At 47.0% G+C, this 18,301-nt stretch overlaps 9 protein-coding genes across 9 annotated transcripts; 4 read left to right on the top strand and 5 right to left on the bottom strand.

Moving 5' to 3' along the window:
• Positions 1-393: 393 nt before the first annotated feature.
• CTRU02_214598 (major royal jelly protein) lies at positions 394-1,786 on the bottom strand (the record flags this gene model as incomplete). Its single annotated transcript, XM_070206278.1, has 3 exons — positions 394-594; positions 632-1,596; positions 1,648-1,786. The coding sequence occupies 3 exons, from the start codon at positions 1,784-1,786 to the stop codon at positions 394-396; spliced, it is 1,305 nt and encodes a 434-aa protein (XP_070060052.1).
• A 1,496-nt stretch (positions 1,787-3,282) lies between these two features.
• Positions 3,283-4,164, bottom strand: CTRU02_214599 (uncharacterized protein; the record flags this gene model as incomplete). Its single annotated transcript, XM_036727787.1, has 1 exon — positions 3,283-4,164. The coding sequence occupies one exon, from the start codon at positions 4,162-4,164 to the stop codon at positions 3,283-3,285; it is 882 nt and encodes a 293-aa protein (XP_036580316.1).
• Positions 4,165-5,765: 1,601 nt separating this feature from the next.
• Positions 5,766-7,139, bottom strand: CTRU02_214600 (fumarylacetoacetase; the record flags this gene model as incomplete). Its single annotated transcript, XM_036727789.1, has 2 exons — positions 5,766-6,109; positions 6,197-7,139. The coding sequence occupies 2 exons, from the start codon at positions 7,137-7,139 to the stop codon at positions 5,766-5,768; spliced, it is 1,287 nt and encodes a 428-aa protein (XP_036580318.1).
• A 409-nt stretch (positions 7,140-7,548) lies between these two features.
• On the top strand, positions 7,549-7,958 carry CTRU02_214601 (stress responsive a b barrel domain-containing protein; the record flags this gene model as incomplete). Its single annotated transcript, XM_036727790.1, has 2 exons — positions 7,549-7,653; positions 7,752-7,958. 2 exons carry the CDS (start codon positions 7,549-7,551, stop codon positions 7,956-7,958), a joined length of 312 nt encoding a protein of 103 aa, XP_036580319.1.
• Positions 7,959-8,850: 892 nt separating this feature from the next.
• CTRU02_214602 (uncharacterized protein) lies at positions 8,851-10,143 on the bottom strand (the record flags this gene model as incomplete). Its single annotated transcript, XM_036727791.1, has 2 exons — positions 8,851-10,001; positions 10,068-10,143. The coding sequence occupies 2 exons, from the start codon at positions 10,141-10,143 to the stop codon at positions 8,851-8,853; spliced, it is 1,227 nt and encodes a 408-aa protein (XP_036580320.1).
• A 921-nt stretch (positions 10,144-11,064) lies between these two features.
• Positions 11,065-12,483, top strand: CTRU02_214603 (uncharacterized protein; the record flags this gene model as incomplete). Its single annotated transcript, XM_036727792.1, has 1 exon — positions 11,065-12,483. One exon carries the CDS (start codon positions 11,065-11,067, stop codon positions 12,481-12,483), a length of 1,419 nt encoding a protein of 472 aa, XP_036580321.1.
• Positions 12,484-13,643: 1,160 nt separating this feature from the next.
• CTRU02_214604 (uncharacterized protein) lies at positions 13,644-14,138 on the bottom strand (the record flags this gene model as incomplete). The annotated part of the gene is made up of 1 exon (XM_036727793.1): positions 13,644-14,138. One exon carries the CDS (start codon positions 14,136-14,138, stop codon positions 13,644-13,646), a length of 495 nt encoding a protein of 164 aa, XP_036580322.1.
• Positions 14,139-14,759: 621 nt separating this feature from the next.
• CTRU02_214605 (nad dependent epimerase dehydratase family protein) lies at positions 14,760-15,820 on the top strand (the record flags this gene model as incomplete). The annotated part of the gene is made up of 2 exons (XM_036727794.1): positions 14,760-15,198; positions 15,255-15,820. The coding sequence occupies 2 exons, from the start codon at positions 14,760-14,762 to the stop codon at positions 15,818-15,820; spliced, it is 1,005 nt and encodes a 334-aa protein (XP_036580323.1).
• Positions 15,821-16,388: 568 nt separating this feature from the next.
• CTRU02_214606 (heterokaryon incompatibility protein) lies at positions 16,389-18,290 on the top strand (the record flags this gene model as incomplete). Its single annotated transcript, XM_036727795.1, has 1 exon — positions 16,389-18,290. The coding sequence occupies one exon, from the start codon at positions 16,389-16,391 to the stop codon at positions 18,288-18,290; it is 1,902 nt and encodes a 633-aa protein (XP_036580324.1).
• Positions 18,291-18,301: the final 11 nt, after the last annotated feature.

The following is an 18,301-nucleotide window of genomic DNA, read 5'->3' on the forward strand; positions in this document are numbered from 1 at the left end:
GATTATGGATAAGAAAAAGCTTATCGAGAATTATTTTAAGCCTGAAACCTAATCATGTAGCATGTGATTGTTTATTGGGTGCAAGAGATTGTATAATTTCCTGTCAATACTGGGTTGCTTAGACGCAGCAGTGCATCGCGGACCACACCGCAGTGCATACACCTTACACTGATAGCTGATGGCTCTGCAGTCTACGTGGTTCATCCCATACAGCTGACACAAGATAGCCCCTAGATAAGTGATCAAATTATATTATTCCTAGCCATGACTTTTGGCTGCATGGCTATTCTACCTAGTGTGAAGCACCAACATATCTTTAATGACCCCGATAGGTATCCCTATGGCACCTATCACATTGAGAATAGTTTCCCTCATTTTTGAAACAAACGAATTTTAGTTACGGAGCAGGTCGGTGCTGTTAGATGATCCGACAACTTTGGAACCGCCAGTGGGTAGCTTTGCCCTGAACAAAGAGAATGGACGCTTTCGCAGATCTGTGCCTGGATAGATAGCCGGACCAAAAGCAAGCTGATTGTTGGTGAAGTAGAGATACCCATCCGTCGCGATAGAAAACTGCGAATAGTTCAGTATATCGTATGACCTAGAAGCGTTTCGATGGTCAATAGCTTACAGTATCAGCCCAGTTAATTCTAGGATCACGTAGGAAAACCCGATCCGTTCCGTTTGCCGGGTTGAAAAAGTTGATTGCGTTTTGCTCAAAGTTTCCATGATAGATGAAGCCGTTGGTGTCCGTCTCGAAGCCGTCAGAAAGCCCCTTTTGGCTCTCAGTCACGACAGCACCTTGTGCCCGCACCTCAGATGTCGCTGAGTTGTCGCGAAGTCTCTCTGTGGGTATGCTGTAGAGGTATCTATTCCCGACACCCCCAAAATACAGCTTGTTGCCGTCTGCGCTAATCGCTATGCCGTCGACGCCGAATGTCAAAAATGTCGCCGGTTTACCTGGCTGGTACGAATACAGTTCTCGGCCCCAGACAAATGCGAGGAATTGGCGATCGCCCTGGACGTATGGGCTGCCGTCAAGGTGTCGCCATGATTCGCCGCTGCCGAGATCAACAACAATGAGGCCAGTGCGACCCTCAACCGACGAGTCTGTGACATATGCAACACCTTGTCCGTTACTGGTCAGGCTAGGGTTAAGGTCAAATCGCACATCGTTCAAGTAACTATCAGGGTATGCCACAGTGTTTGGGAAGACTATGGTCTTAAAGACTGAGTTAGTAGCCAGATCAACACCAACCAATTTTGGGCCGCCAACGCTGGCGGGGACAAGGACACCCTCGGGCGTCTGTACTCTCCCAGTATCGAGAATCCATAGGCGGTCGGCGCTATCGATGACGACGCTTTGCACACCGATTAGGTGATCTTGATAGTTGGCGCCAGTCGGAGGAGTTGTAGTAAAGTTGATTGCTCCACCGGGTGGGCTGTTGATTTCCACGTTTGGATATGGCGTCTCGATGCTGTTACCAAACAATTCGGCAACAGTATACTTGCCGTTATTTCCATTGTTGGTGTTGTTCGGGTCAAGTCCACCGGGATAGTTAGAGAATTTCCGACCAGTCGATGATACGGCAATACCTAGAGTGATAAATGAGCATAATGCCTTTCACCTCCCTGGCGACGACCTACCGGTAGGCCACTGATCATTATAGAGATGTAGTAGCTCTAGGGGTGGGCCAGCTCGACCGGAATCAGCAACAAGATCTTGCGCGAAGACTAATCCGCAGCCTGCGGCGGCTGCGAATGCCGCCAGTCTTTGGTATATCATGGCCTGCTTTGTTGTTAAGCTACTACACTGATTCGAATGCAACAATGGGCAAATTTAAAGTGGTGTTCGTTTTTAGGAATCGTCGAACAATTGATGCTGATAGTCATCACCCGGCCACTGCACTGATCATATGCTAAGGCATTTGGTGGGAACTTTGCTCTTGGAATTTATATCCTCCATATTTTGGGTTGCTGTGGATATGAATGGTGACGTGATGAAATTTTAGCAGTTCCAAGACATTAAGCCAGTGCCAAGGTTCATTAATAAATATCGCATCATGAGCTCATCATGCGGGGATTTTAATGGACTGCTGCAAGGCCTGCTCTGCGTTTGTCATCCTGTGGTGCGATTAAAGTGGCAGAGCTAACAATCACTGTGCAGCAACAATCCCCACAGATTTTGATGTTGTAGTATTGCGACAGTCACTAGATCTGGAGATCGTTCCTCAACAAAGTTCTTGGCAGAATAGCCCACGAACACAGTTTGAAGATGAGCCTGAACACTTAATCATGCCTTAGAGGTGCTCTCACATAAAAGTTTGTACTAATTTCTCACCAGCTATTTCATCGCGTCGTAGCAAAGTGAAGTGTCGAGCTGACCTCCCAGGTTCCAAGAGAGAATAGGCGAGCACCTCCCATTGGTAAGATGAAGCCCTGATTGCCAAGCAGTATATCCGGATGCTGCTGAGGATCAGCCCTTTGAATATACCTATATGTATAGGTATAACAACCCCGATGCTTACTATAAATGCTTCAATCCTGCTTACTATTTTCATAGTGTTTACAACTAGGCCCAAAATTTTCTATGTAAAAGACTTTTTTATAATGAAACTAAACCTATACCTCGTCGACGGCTTAAGGATATTATAGATAATATATCAGCCTCTCTACCCGCTGTTTACTTCGGCTATAGTGTATATGGTGACAAGATTATGAAATCGGATGAACACCATAAGAAAGTCGTAGAGAAGAATTGTGTTATTACCTTTGATATGGAGGGCGTAGGGATTTAGGACATGTTTCCGTATCTAGTTCTTAAAGCTGAATGCAATTACGCTGACTGCTATAAATACAAGAAGTACGGCTTGTGCGAAGACGTCTCTGCGGTGGCAGCGCATTCAGATTTCATTACAAGGAAATTGAAAAAAATATATAGTAGAAAAAGGTATTGTCGTCATAGGTTATGCGACTGATGTGACTTATGGGTCCCTGATGCGAATGCAATTGTGAGAATGCCACCTCTTGAATGGCAGTTGGGAATTCTCACTTTTGACTATATATCGATTTCTCGTTGATTCAGCCATTTGAGATTCGAGGGTCTATAGCACGGTGTCTCATAGTTATATAATATATCTTGATTAAGGAGGGTGTCCAGAAATGCTGTCCTTTCTTAGTAAATTCACAATCGACATGAACTCGATGTTGTTCTTATGTCCGTTAAGAACGAAAATGTTTTCACTTTCAAATTATACATTGTAAGTCGTTATTTTTGTGATACTACATCTTAGGCTTGTTTCTACTGCTTGCCTGAGGACAGCCGTTTAATCTAGCGCCTAGATCAGCGAACAGGGAAGCATTTCGTGCATCTTCACCACCTGTGAAATCTTTGGAGATAGTGTGATGGGCTGAGAGAGAAGAGCTCATGGTGTTTAGTCGAAATGTCGAAGGGAGCTTCAACAGCAGCTCTTGGGTCTGTCGCATGTTCGTCAACCTCGCCATAGCGGTTGCCATCTGCTTTTGCTTTATCTCATTATGATGAGGATGGACTTCTTGCATGGGCATTTCTTGACCTTGTCCTTTGGTAACAGGATGCGGCGACGCGCTAAGAGCTGGATCGTTACTGGTAGACACTACTGTCTGACCTTGTTCTTGGGCTAATATCCCGACTTTCTGCTGGTTGGTGCTCTCAATTGTGTTGAACTGGCCATAATTACCATTTGCACCCGGTATAATAGCCGTTTCCATCATAGCAGGGCTTATCTGCTCTCGGCTAGCCTGCATGGTGGCCTGTGCCTGCGGGTTCATATTTGGAGGCATATTGTCTTTCAGTTGTCGTTGCTGCCTCTGCATCGCAATGTTCTTGGTGAGCCCCTGGAAGGCCTGGTGTTGAAACCAAATAAGCACAGGGTCTTTGCCCTGGGCAGTGTCCTCCTGTGCGCGCTGGGCGAAGCGCGTCTGGACGAGGGTGCGATAGTGGTTCTTTTGAGGCTCGGGGCAGGATGCGGCCAATTTTTGCGCGAGCTCCATCACCTTCTGCTGGTCGGCCTGCGTCAGGTCCGAAGGGTGGGTTGGAAGACCATTTTGTGACCTGGTCTGTCCGCCTGGCATTTGGAAGATTTGCTGGTTGAGACCGGTGGGCCGGCCACCTTGATTGTCCATTTTGACGCCACTTTGGATTTTTTGAGAATTTTTAGTCCAGTTAGGCATCACCCGATCTCGTCCTCCGGCAATATGCAACGGCATCGCGTCAAGAGCCGGGCCCATATTGGCCGGGGCCACCGGTTGCCCTTGTTCCTGGGCTAGTACGGCAGCCCTACGCTGATTTGTATGTAAACCTCCAGGAACTTCGTTTGTAGAGTTTCGAAAGCCTTTCAGTCGCTTTCCTGATGATTTCAATGCGTTGGTTGCTATTTTCTCACTTGTATATTTGCGTTAATTGGGACGCTCATGGTTTTATAACTAATGTAAGGATGACAACAACATACTGGTTTTCAACGTGATACCGACGTGAACGGCTGTTGTTAAGTGTAAGATCAAACTCAGTTTCACGACAACTGTGCTTCTCATTATCGTGTTTCGAAGCCCGGTGTGCTCTTTGAAAGAAATTGTCAGCCACCAATATTTCCGGGCTGCTCGATTTTTAAGATTCCTCAATCCACTTACTTGAGGTCTAACGTATTGAGAAAGACCTGTGATAGTTAGCAGATATTCCCTGAATCGCTTTTCCCTTACTCCCGTCTCATGTTTTTTCAGTAGCCACCATATCTGACGTACCTTAGGAGGACGGCAAGTAAGGCATCTGTGACCTCTTGCGCCGTTCTTCTCAATCCTTACATGTCTAGTAATAGGGGCTAATGGGTCGGAGCTTCTGCCTAAGCTTTCTCCAGGTTCAACATAAGAGCCTTTATTCCTCATTATGTTCTTATAGCCCTTAAGCATGATGTCAGTACCGCAAATTGTATTTTCAACTGGGTCTGGGGATGCGTCGCTGAATCAGGCTGAGAAACATACTATCACGTGGTGTACCTTGTTATCTTTTTTTTTCTTTGGGGTTGTGTACTGTGCTTTCGTATCTTAGGTATACGGTGACGCCAGGTTGTTAAAACGCCTATGTTCAGTTAAGAAATACTGTCACTAGGAACACATCTCTGATAACTTAAGTTTCGAGGGGCCTCGTAGGTGAAACCAGCCAAATTTACACTGACAAAGGTTAATGTGACAAATTGTTTCCTTTGAAGAAACTTGATTGGAGATAGGTTCGCGTAACTAGGCCACGTTGGCAAGGCTCTGGTCAGCAGGGCCGAGCAATTCAGCGGCTAAACGACGGCACATGGAGCGAATCAAACCGAAGTCCCAGCAAATAATGACGTCTGACGCAAACAGTATGTATTCACGATGCATCATATAAAAGCTCGAAATTATAGCACGTGCAACGTCATGTTACTGTCAACCCTAGATCAACGCAAATTTTAAATCATGTTGCATATGACTACTATATTAGCCAATTAGTATGCAACTAAAAACTGTAAACTAATAAACAATAATTCTTATAGACTAATTACGGAATAGAGGCACCAGCTTATTATAGAGTATGAGTAGGGATAGTATAGGTATACGACTTTTCTTACAGGGCTTTCTCTGAGGACAAGCTTAGCCTTTCCTAACGGAAGGCACTTATTTAATATCTAATCAGTGCGGAGGCAACTAAATGATATTGGCACATAACACCCGCTCTACCTTATATCCAGACTAATTTCAAATCACAAGGGTACAGATGGAAGAATCTGACCAGAGCACTCTCCAAATCCTACTATTTCACCGTCTTGCTTGCCAGCCCAACCTCGAATGATCACTGTGTCACCATCTTCGAGGAACTTTCGTTCTTTGCCTCCATTTAGTTTGATAGGCACTTTTCCACCTTGTGACTGTTCTAGTAGGCTGCCTTGTGTCCCTGGCTCGAAGCCGGAGATTGTTCCTGATCCAAGAAGATCTCCAGCGCGAAGGTTACACCCAGAGATTGAGTGGTGGGCTACCATTTGTGGCCACGACCACAGGAGGTTCTTGGAAGACGTGTTTGTAAGTACTGTTTCTTCATCTCCTGAAGCTAAAATTGAAGAAATAAAGATCAAGTCAGCGTTCGTGCTCTAATCCCAGAAGCCCAATAGTTTTTGCCATGAATGAAATAGCCTACCAGAAAGTGAAACTTGTAGCTTGATATCAAAAACTTTATCAGGCCTCTCCTCCCGAAGGTAGCTCTGCAGCGGGGTGTCGTTCTCAAGCCCTTGTGTTCGGAAAGGCTCCAGTGCGTCCGCAAGCACAACCCAGGGGCTAATGGTTGTGCCGAAATTCTTGGCGTTGAAAGGCCCAAGCGGTACGTATTCCCACTGTTGAATGTCTCTGGCGCTCCAGTCGTTCATCAAGACATAACCAAAAATGTACTCCTCGGCATCTTTAATGGGAATTGGGCTCCCAAGACTGTTAGGCCGGGAAACAAACATTCCCATCTCTAGTTCAATGTCAAGACGGGCGCATGGACGGAAAACCGGCTCCGTTGCACCGGGTGCCGGCAAAGCTTGGCCCCATGGTCTTCGGAGCGGTGTCCCAGAGACTACAACGGAACTTGCACGACCATGGTATGCGACGGGGAGGTGGTTATAGTTAGGGTTAAGCGCATTTGCTGGTCCTCTGAACAAGGTTCCGACGTTATGCGCATGATTGCGTCCAGCAAAGAAGTCGGTATAATCTCCGATGGAGAGTGGAAGATGCAAAGATACTTCAGATGCAGGTCGCAAAGCAGCTTTCCGCAGTGCCTCGTTTTCCTTGAGAACATCTGGATGAGGTGTGTTCTCCTGGAAAACCTCCTGCAAATATGACCGGACAAGACGGTGGATTGGCCTTCCGAGTTCCGCAAAAGAGTTAAGGGTCGGTTGTGAAAACACCTTTAGGTGCTCTGGCAGGATGCTTGAGGCATGATGAAACCCACCGCCTGTAGCAAATGCGTCGAGATCAAGAATATGGTCCCCAATGGCGACAGCCGGACGGTGTAACTGATTATCTTTGGTGGAGATCACACCAAACGGGATGTTGCGAAGTGAGAAATGTGATCGCGCAGGAATGGGTAACCAAGACTTCATTTTGAAAATAGTAGGACCAAGGCATAAAACTGTCATAAGTGACTGAAGGTTTCTGTTTTTTTCGATATCTAAAGCTTGGTTGATGCGTATTAGAGTTGTTCTTTTGCATTTCAATTGGCCTTCCGCGGAAGGTGCAAGACTTCCCGATTCCGAGACTCCACAGTTCAGTTCCGAGACGTCGGAATTACAAACACCTCATCGACCACTTCTATGAAACCTAAATTCGGCGGCAGACGAACAGTTTGGCAATAGTGTTTCTTGGGATCAGTGCATGTTGGAAAATAATTTTCAAAATCTCGTACATAATTCCGTTGGTATTGAGGAAGACCGCAATTTCGTGTCTCTAAGTCTCAGCATTTTTACCGCAAACCCATCAGACAAAGCCTACGTTGGAAGTACACATTACAAAATGTCCGGTCAAATCACCAGAATTACTCTTTTCAAGATTCCCGATGAGGAAAACCAGAAGAAGGCCTTATCATTCTACCAGCAGATGCCTCAGAAGGCAGTAAAGGTGGGTTTTCAGGCAGGCATGCAGGCCACAGCATAGTTCCTGGCGTCAAACTTGGGCGAGCTGCCAAAGACATTGCAAAAAAAGCTTACATCTATCAGAACGGAAAACCTTACATCCTTTCGGTCAAGGCAGGTCTGGCCGTCGCCGACCAAAGGGCACAAGGGTTTACAGTAGCAGCTGTGTCTACGTTTGCATCTGCTGAGGATATGGCCTTCTATGACAATGAATGTGCCGCTCATGCTGAACTGAAGGCTTTTGCAAAGGGTGCTCATGAAGGTTTCGCTATGGTGTACTTCAAGGATTAGAGTATCCACTATTAATATGGTTGAGAATAAATAAGTTTCAAAAGCCCGTACATTATTCAGTTCAACAATGAGGAAGACTGTAAGAAACGACTTGTTATGCAGTAGAGAAAAGTTTTAGAGGGAAGGCTAAGGGTCTGAAGCATTACCACACCGATCGGAGCACATTTGTTGTCATTCCCTTGGTCAGCCAGGGGTCGGATTTTGGGAGTGTTTCTCGACCCCAAGACTATACAGAGTGTCCAGGATGCCTGGCTCATGCAACTGCGGATGGGCTTGCTAGGTAATCATGTCAAGGGCCTCAGCGACGTGGATGATGTCTTCAAGATCTGCCATCGCATGGGTTTAACATGCGTCGACACGTTGGTCTGATTTCGACAATTGCATCTGTCAGTCATTTTGACTTTCGAATTTTAGCCCTTCAGTCGCGTCTGTAAAAGAAAAAGGTTCATTAGACCCCGCCATTGATAGACTTCAGGCTGCCATGTGTAATTCCACTGTGATCTATGTCTGGAAAGAATTAAGGTAGACAGCGATCGGTTTGGAAACCCATTCTTAAATCAGCTGACTGGGCTCTTCAAGTCAGCCTGCAGACTGGAGAAGGAGGAGAGCAGGAAGGCAACCCTTCACTAACAATGTTAAGTAACATTCAGAAAAATCAAGAGAAATGGCGTTCAGTCAGTTCTTTTGTTGTTCAAGTATCACTGTGGAACAAGGTGTTGTGAAAATTAAATTGTGGATCATCTGCAGTCAAACAACAGTAGCATAGAAATTTTCTCCTTGGTTGTGTCCATCTACTCTCACGTTGCTAAGGTCAACCTTTAACAAGAAGAGCCTTCACTAGGCTGTGGTAAATAAGCCATACAAGGGCCGCAGTCCGTTAGAAAGTTTGGGTTTAACCCCACTGAACTCTGTGGCAGAACCTCCCAGTGTCTACAGTCACACTGCAAATTGCTGCTTCCCATAACAATCCAATCAACCCGCCTAGCAGAATGCCAGCTGTATCACCCGAACTGATGATACCAAGGTTCAATAGGCAGTCGGGATGGTCAGAGACCGCCTTCAGCACGCCGTCAAAGACCTCAACATATACTGCGCCCCCTAATAAGCCAGAGCCAAAGGCCACGCAGAGCACGACCCAACTAGAACCGAGGAAGAAGATGGAGTCTGCTAGCAACAGGGCTACCATCCAGGCTAGGAGAATCAAAACGACCCTATGATTCCCAAGTCTGAGTGAAATAGTTAACAATCTTGCCAAGAGATTGCCTAGAGACAGCGCAAAAGCAAGCCCAGAGGTCCACGAGAGAAGCGTAGAAAATGAGGAGCCATCAAGGGCGAGAGCCATGCCGGGAAAGACCATTGCCTGCGCAGCTGAAGCAATAAGCACTGTAGGTAGGTACTGGACCGTAACAGCAGACAGCAATGTACGGTCCCGAACTAATTTCCTTGCAGCTTTTTCAGGTGCCGTCGAGTTATCTCCCATCAGTTCTGTGTCGTAGTAGTTGGTTGTCTCTCGCTTGCCCAAGTCAACCTCTCGGCGTCCAGTTGCAAGAAAACTTCTCGGCAAGACGACGAAGTAAGCGAGAAGAATCGTGAAGACCATGTTGTACATGTATCCAGTTCCTTCTCTTAGTGTCATTCCCTTGGACGACGTCAACAATATTGGCCACATAGCATTGGCCAGTTGACCAAGGCTGGTGCCGACAGCCCAGGCAATGAGTCCAAGCCGACCATAGCTCCGAACCAAGTCCAAAACACAGAGTTCAGTAGCGGCCGAAGAACAGGCAGCCAAAATTGTCATCAAGACACGTACGGAAGGTAGCACATTGGGGGGCGTAGCTGAGACGACAGTCTTGACCAATATCCATGACCCAGCCAGAAGGACAGGGCGAGCATTTTGGGGGATATAGTCAAGAATAAACGGTAGGAATATTTTGGTTAAACCAGATGGAAGAAGCTCGAGTATCAGGACGATAGCCTTTGGGTATGGGATGATTAGATAGTTTGCTGCGTGGGTAATGCGTGCGAGGATGGTGTTTGCAAGACCTTTGAAATGGTAGTTAGCATAACTAAACTAACTTGTTGAGAGTCCGTGGGAGAGGGGAAGCAAACCTATCAATGCAAAGCCCAAGAACGTTCGCATACGATACTTTGTAAGAAACGAGTCATCCACCTGGCTTGACGACATTTTCGTGCACACCTTATTCGTAAGTTGAAGTGGTGCAAACCTTCAAGGGGAAACAGCCAAAGAAAGACGTAACGAGGTCAAGGGAAATAGAGTTGAAGATGCTATGAAATGCCCAGGATTTTAAACGGGGCCATCATTGCTAGGCCTGGCAAACGGTTATGTGGTCAAGAGCGGCATGATGGGGAGCTCGCCTGGGATCATGTTAGGCAACAACTTAACACCCCGGTAACAGAGTGCATGGCACACTGTCGGTGTTGGTTGTGGGAAATGTGGGCCGTTCTTTTCGTTGCCCGAGTACTTGAGACGAATACGAGATTGGCAGGTGTATTTTGCCGTTTTGACATTCATACATTGCAGGAGACATGTGATTTGAACCTGTACAAGTAGTTTGTGTGGGGAAGAAAGGGGTGTTATCGATCCCCTGCTGCTTCGACGGGGGCTTCTCATGATATACAACAGAATGCATACATAATTCACTTTAGAAAGAATGTTGAAACAAGAATATTTATCCAGGACAACTATCCGAGACCACAGTTCGTCAGAACTCCCAAAGTTCATGCACATCCGCAAGATAATGGTGGGAATTCGATCATTGTTGCCAAAAGCTGGCGTTAAGCGGCTGGTTAATTTGCTACCCTCCATTAGTGCGGCAAAGTCCAGCGTTCTCTTGGTTATACTTACCAGCCTCACAATCGTCTTGATTTTGGTACGTTTTGGTGGTTGTAACCTCTCCATAGCCTGTTTCCTGTGGCTTCGATAAGATGGACTAACTCTGTTTGGGTTTAGCTTAAGGGAAATTCAGATCACGGATGGCCTAAAGAAACCAACGTTTGGGCAGGAGTGCACCAGAAGCTCGCAGGATTCAACTTTTCAGTCGCGGAAAACGAACCTTCTACTGGCCATCGTCATCTGCGGTTGTTTATGCCAGCTAATGGCCCAAGCATAAACCTTTGCAAAGTCGTACATTCTGCTGTGGCTCTTGGGTATCCGATGCCTACACTGCTAAACTGGAACGGAGAGTTCAACCGACCTGATTGGCACTTTTCCGGCTCTCATATTGCAAAGTTAGAGTCCCTCCTTGTTGCTCTTGATACGCTTTACGAAGAAAACCACGCAGTCGATGACGATATTGCGCTTCTGGTTGATGCCTATGACGTATGGTTTCAGCTCCCTCCTTCAGCTCTTCTTGACAGATTCCACAAAGTGAATCTTGAGGCAGACAAAAGAGTACACAAGTCATGGACAGATTCCGGTTATGATCCTCAGTTTCCTATCGCCCCACCAAAACAAAACATCATCATCACCACAGCCAAAGATTGCCAACCAGGCCCAGAATCTGGTTCTCATCCTAACTACAACCACTGGCCTGATTCGCCACTGCCTTCTGACTTTTACGGACAAGATACAGATAAGATTGACGTTTCTGCGGACTCGGCGAGAAAATACAGAAGAATTCGACCGAGATGTGTGAACAGCGGAATGATTATGGGCAAAGTGGGACCTCTAAGGGCTGCACTTCGAAGGTGCAAAGAGAAGGTTGAGATCGTCTCAAAGAAGGGGCGCCAATTGTGGAGCGACCAGGCCTTGATTGCAGAGGTTATTGGAGAGCAAGAGATGTTGCGCGAATGGATCCGTTCTATCTTGCGACCCGTCGATCAACCTTTTGGCCATCCGCAGGACCTGTCCAAGGAAGTCCGAAAGGTTGCAGAAGCAGGTCTTGGCGGGCAGCGCTTCGAATTTGGAATCGGCTTGGATTACACCTTCAGCACAATGCCCCCAACCTGCTCAGCTGAAGAGGATGGCTCATTTGTCAGATGGAGCGATAGAGAGGCTGTGCAAAAAGCGTCAGAAAAGGCTGGTGTACCAGGCAATATCAGAGTGCCTGATATGCCGACACATCTCGGAGGCTCAGAGAGCCCTGTGCCAGGAAGTAGGCTCTCATGGGCTGACGTTCCTCTTTACACTGACTTCTTCTTTGGCGATGCCCCGGTTGCAATCCATCACAACGCATACATCTCGGGGTTGAAAAAGTGGAGGTTGGAAAATTGGTGGAATATGACATGGTTTTACCCGCATTTACGCGACCTAGTCAATATCCGGCTCCAAAAACAAGAGAGTCCAAGGCCTCTAGCGACGATTGCTGTCGGGGGTACAGGAGAGAAAGAAATTGTCTACTTGGCACCACCAGAGGACGTGGGGAGTGGAACGATCAAAAGTTTCAGGTGGTCAAATGACGGGACGGACACAGTAGTTGTCACCTGGGATGGTATCTGCCAGAAAGGCCAGGCGAAGTGGCACGAATTGATCTTCGGTGACAGAAAAGGGGCGGCCTCAGTCTGAATTTTCCCACCTGTCCCAACTAGGTACTCAATACATGACAAGATGCAGAACCCATTGACATATTATGTGTAACAAAAGTCCAAATCACACTGTTGCCAAGTGTTCTAGGTCATAAGTCGGTTAACATTGGCCAATCGGCAAGGTGTCGTTTGTGATCAAACATACATAATCAATCGCTTCACCCCACAGAGAGCACTTTTGACCCAGTTGATATACTGATGATTGGTTCGTCTGCACTGCTACTGCTCCGTGACACAGATTCCCACCCAATTCGATTGACTGCTGCCTAGTCAAGCATCCACTGAATCAACAGGGGACAAAGATGGCCAGTCGGAAGAGGCTCAATTGTGTTGGCGCTAATGGTTTACAACGAGTTACTATCATTTCCTCGGAACCTACCGAATCTAGCGCGCCACTCAAATACAACCACACGTCTAAATTGTGGAGAAAAGACTCTCCTTCTGATTGGCTTCTTATGTTTTTGGCTTTCCTCCAAAAGTGACTTCGAGAGAAATACACCTCAAGACCAAAGAGCGTTATATAGAGCAGAACGCGAGGGGGGAAAAAAAAGAAAAAAATAAGGCCCTGACTGATGCATTTACTTCCTTTGAGCACAGGCACGTCGGGTTAGCTTACTAACTAAATAATACGGCCTGAGTTGGGTTAGGGTACAGGTGAAAGAGGCTACTTATCCAGTTAAACTCATCTCATTTTCTTTAGATATCAGTAATTTCAGTCTGCCCTCACGGATCGATGGATTGTTACATTTATTTTTCAACTGTCGTCATCTGCGAGATGTTTGGAAAGTCTAAACTCTTTCTAATTGTGAATATTTCGTCATTTCCACCATAGTTATCCCAAACCTGCACATGAAACCACTTGCACTTGTGATACCCAACTCACCAGCTGTGCATCTGCAACTACACAGTGAAGGATACTGAAGAGTGTTGAGTATGTATCTTGGAAGAATTGTGAAGAAATTTCACATCTAAAACTACTTGACATGGGAGCTTTGCTTGAAACATATGCTCGTATAAGTCAATTGTTGAGATGAACTAGAACGAAAAATAATGTTCGCTAAAGTCCAGTAGATTCAGGTATGCCATGAAACAGACAACAGAATGAGAAGGAGTCGAAGTTCTAGGCTCTGCGGATCATTTCTAGTTGGGATGAGCCTGGTTTCGAGTGAGTAACTTCTGTTGTTCTTTCTGTCCATCCTTCGCTTCGTATGCTACCGCCTTGTTCAATTTCGCCCATTCCTTCTCTGCCTCGCTTTGCCAAGCAGGAGGAATGAAGCCATCGACCCTCCAAAGCGTTCTCTCCGTCTCGTCCACATGATATTCATAGCTATAGCCCTTGTCTGCAATGTGCGGTTTCATAATCTTTTCCATGACACCTGTAGTGTGGTGGTATTGCTCGATGTCATTTTCGAGGTGGACCGCGATATGCTCCACAGAGATTCTTATAAACGGCTTGTCGGGAAGTTCTCCCCCCTTCCACATCGTTCCAGTTGGCATTGGAACGAAGTTCACGATAACGTAGAATGCCGGTAGACCGATGCCAGTATACATAGTGGTGATGTCTTTGGCAAAAGCTTGTCGTGACGCATTGTCAACGAATGTTTCAGGCGTGTGGTAAATAACCCAGAGAGGCATGGTTTAATGAGTGAATTGAGAGTTTTTGACTGATTTCAGTGAGTTTGGTAGGAAGATAACTTTTTTGGTCTCTCAATCTGGCTTCGAAAGCTCGTTTAAAAGGACAGAATCGATGCAAGACCACCCCCATAACATCTTTCCGTTCGAATGACGATATTGCTGCGAGGGCGTGAACTTCGGAATGTTTACGATATCAGCCCGAAGGCTGGACTAGCAGGCGTTGTATCCGTGTTGGCTTGTGATCACTAATCCGACGCCATATGTTCACAAAACCACTTGCGGTCTCCTTAGGGCGCTGCCGAAAAGCCTCCGACCCCGCTGTCCCCGCTGTGCTCACAGGCCCCGGCAAACTCTAAAGCCCCAGTTTGCTTCGTAATGGTAAATGTAAAATGTGGTTATCTAACGTCATGAGCAGTGATTAGTCGCTATGTTTTGGGTGATTGGTAAGTAACAGAAGAGTTTAGGAGAACGGAAGGTCTGAAGCTCTGTACTTGATTTACAATCTCGACATCTTCATGGCAAGGCTATAAAGCTCTTCCACGCCTTTTCTGCACTGCCACTTATACATCACGATCATACCACACAGTTTCTAAAAATCAATTTAAAATATCACTTACGAATATGTCGAATTCTCTTGTGTTCATCACAGGAGCCACGGGCTTCATCGGCTCGCAAATCGCTGTCGCTTGCTTGAAGGCAGGATACCATGTCCGACTAAGCGTGCGCCGCGAGGACCAGATCCAGAAACTGCAAGACACCTTCTCCGAGTTTTCTAGCCAGCTTCACTTCGTCATCATTTCCGACTTTACCAGACCCGACGCCTTTGTCAGTGCGGTCGTTGGCGTCGAGTATGTTATTCACGTGGCATCGCCCATGGTAGGAAAAGGCGAAGACTTTCAGAAGGATTACATCGACCCCGCAGTACGTGGAACTCTCTCCGTATTAGATGCGGCAAAGAACGTTTCTTCCATCAAGAGGGTTCTTATCATGTCCTCAATCCTCGCTCTTGTGCCAATCGGGACGCTCACGGGAGCGCCAAATGGCCCGAGCGCAGTCAAAGGTATTATTCGATAGGAGGGTGCATATTTTAAACTTCTAAGGCTGATTGAGTTCCAGAACACTCGGAGGATAAGATTCATGTCGACGTGAATATGGAGCTTCCTGAGGGCATTCCCGGCCATGGTATCAAGTATCAAGGCTCCAAGATTCTAGCGCACCAGGCAACGGCGGATTGGGTCGAGAAGAATAAACCCGCATTCCCAGTTCTTACCTTCCATCCGAGCTTCGTTACGGGACCAAGTCTCTTCCAGAAGAAGCCGGAAGAGATTGACTCCATCAATGGCCTTGTCTTTAATATCATTCGCACCGGCGTTGTTACAATCCCTGCCGTGTTAGTTGACGTTAGAGACGTAGCTGACACCTTCTTGAAAGCTTTGTCGGCGCCAGTTCCCAAATTTCAGGAATTCATCGTGTCTGAGCCTGCAGTTTTGTGGGAAGACGTTGCCGAAATTGTTCAAAGGCTCTACCCCGACTCCAACTTCCAACTAAAGCCGCCTGTTGGAGACAAATTTTCTATGGTTCCAGAGGCTAAGGCTGCCAAAGAGATTCTGGGGATTGAATGGAAGCCTCTAGAGGAGGTTATCCGCGGCGTCGTAGACGTTCAGCTTGCTTTAGGCGCCTAAGATGCGAATGGGTGTTTTAAAGGCCAGAGATCTCAACAAAGAATTCCAACGGAGCGTAACCTGGGATATATGCTGTTTTCTGGTTTCACTGTGTATAGCTCCACGTAAAGTCCTTAGTCGTACGTAAAATTCCATAGTTGGCTAAGAGAGATCATTCTTGAAATTGTCTAATACTTCACGAAGACTCAAATAATGTAGCTCTCAAGGTGCGTACAAAGTAGTGTCAACAATCCATGAGGCTTCACGTACACAGAGTTTCAGTCGCTAAACACATCTTAAACGTCCCATATCGAGAAATACCAGCGTAAAAGCAAAGCTCAGGAGACCTCAACTCACTACTCACAAACACTTGTGACAGGGGTTGTGAGATGAAGTGAAATCTGACATGTTGCCTGAATTAGCAGCCAATCAGATTGATCAAAGTGCAGTATCATCAAGATATGTATGGCCCCATACATCCAGCCTGATTCTCACCCTTTCAACTTCTCATACCCTGTCACCAACCATAAACCTCGGTCTTCAATCGCACATTTTAGAAGAAGCTGCGCGAACGTAGCCGGGCTTCAAGATGTCTATCCACACATTTCTCGACCCAGATAGACGAGAGATCAGGCTAGCCCGCCTCATCCATCATTCGCTCAATAGCATCAAGCAACACCGCAGCATTAACCTTGAGCTCAAAGTAATCTCACTAGAGGACTGTGTCCCCTATTCTGCACTCTCATACGTCTGGGAAAGCGCAGCCGATCCTGCAGAAATATACATCAATGGGCGCTCGTTCCGTGTTACTCAAAACTTATACAGCGCGCTAACGCAACTCACAAGCAACGGCGTGGATTCATGGCTTTGGATAGACGCAATATGCATTGCGCAGTCGAACGTTGACGAAAAAAACCACCAGATAAAGCTTATGCGCGACATCTATGGCGGCGCGGAGATGGTATATTTATGGCTTGGTGCAAGCACGGAAGAGTCCGACCAGGCAATGGACTTCATCGCCAAGCGCGGACCTAGGCTCTATTCATGCGGCGCGTCAACGATGCGATTTGACAGTGAGAAAAGAGCCGTGAATCACTACTATATTACGGAAAGACTGTCTCCTGAAGGGGGACAAGTCAGAGAAGGCCCAGGCTCGGAGTTGAGCATCGCTTTGTTCGATGTATACACAGAATACCTTGCAAACAGAGTGCTCCCCCTTGGCTTCCGCGACATCTTGCTCAGACCATATTGGAGCAGGGTATGGATCATTCAAGAGGTTGTACTAGCAAAGCAAGCGGTAGTGGTGGCCGGTTCGCGCATGGTGCCGTTGGAGATATTTGACGCCATGGTCACAGGGATGTGGGAAAGCGGGAATGCCATGATCACCAAGCTGTCAATGACGATGTACCGAATCAAGGCACTGCAGATCCGCGAAACGCGGCGGCAGAGGGGTGATGTTGTGCGACTGGGGAAGGTTCTATGGGAATCAGGGGCTGCGCCGGGCCGACCGCATTATGCTGCGACGGACCCGCGAGATATAGTTATTGGTCTTCTTGGGGTCCTTGGGAGTGAGGAAAGGCAGGGCCTGTCTGTGGACTACAACATGTCATTTGTCGACATCTTCACCCAGGCGACAAGAATGATGATGTCCAGCGACGATTTCGATCTCGATTCTGTTATACCCGGCGATTTGATGGGCCCGCTGCCGACGTGGGTTCCTGACTTTCGGGAGATTGGGCGTGATGGCGTTTGGCCGTATTCTGTTAATCATCTCCATAGGTTCAGTGCCACTGGGACGAGGCTGCAACCTACTGAAGATGGTGGTGAAATGTTGGGAAACGGCCCAGTTCTTCGTCGGTGGGGATGTATTGTTGATGAAATAACTGAGATAATGGAGCCCCCGGAGGATTTCAAAAAGAATAATCGTCGTCTCCCTATCAATAGTATGGAGACATGGAGACGACGGATTATTGACTTTGTCGGACTGGGAATGACACCTAGCTCAAGCGAAGACTACGTCTGGAGAACCGCAACAAATGGATATCATCACCTGGGACGGAGTATCTACGGCCGAGACATTTCGGATGGTGTGCCACACTTCATTCGCTTAATTATGCGTGGAGAAGCTATCGATATGTCTAGCTTGACCGTGGCAGCGAGAAACTTTCTTCACTGTTGGATCTTCCCTGACAATAAGGAGTTGGACAACGAAACTGCGGCAAACCATGCGGGACGCTTCCTGCGAGATGTGGCAGCTGGTGCTAAAGGTCGGACCTTGTTTAAGACGTTAAAAGGCATGCTAGGCCTCGGCCACGTGGATGTCCAGGTTGGTGATGTGGTTACGCTTATATGGGGGGTCAATTCGCCGATAATCCTGAGACAGCGAGAGCAATTAGGGTTCTATTTTAAGGGGGACGCCTATGTTGATGGGATCATGAATGGGGAGTTTCTCGGCACAGAACCCAAAGAGGTTGAGTTTGCCATATATTGACGGAGAACATA

This window comes from Colletotrichum truncatum, assembly GCF_014235925.2.
Source record: "Colletotrichum truncatum strain CMES1059 chromosome Unknown Contig_0011, whole genome shotgun sequence".
Classification (NCBI taxonomy): Eukaryota; Fungi; Ascomycota; class Sordariomycetes; order Glomerellales; family Glomerellaceae; genus Colletotrichum; species Colletotrichum truncatum.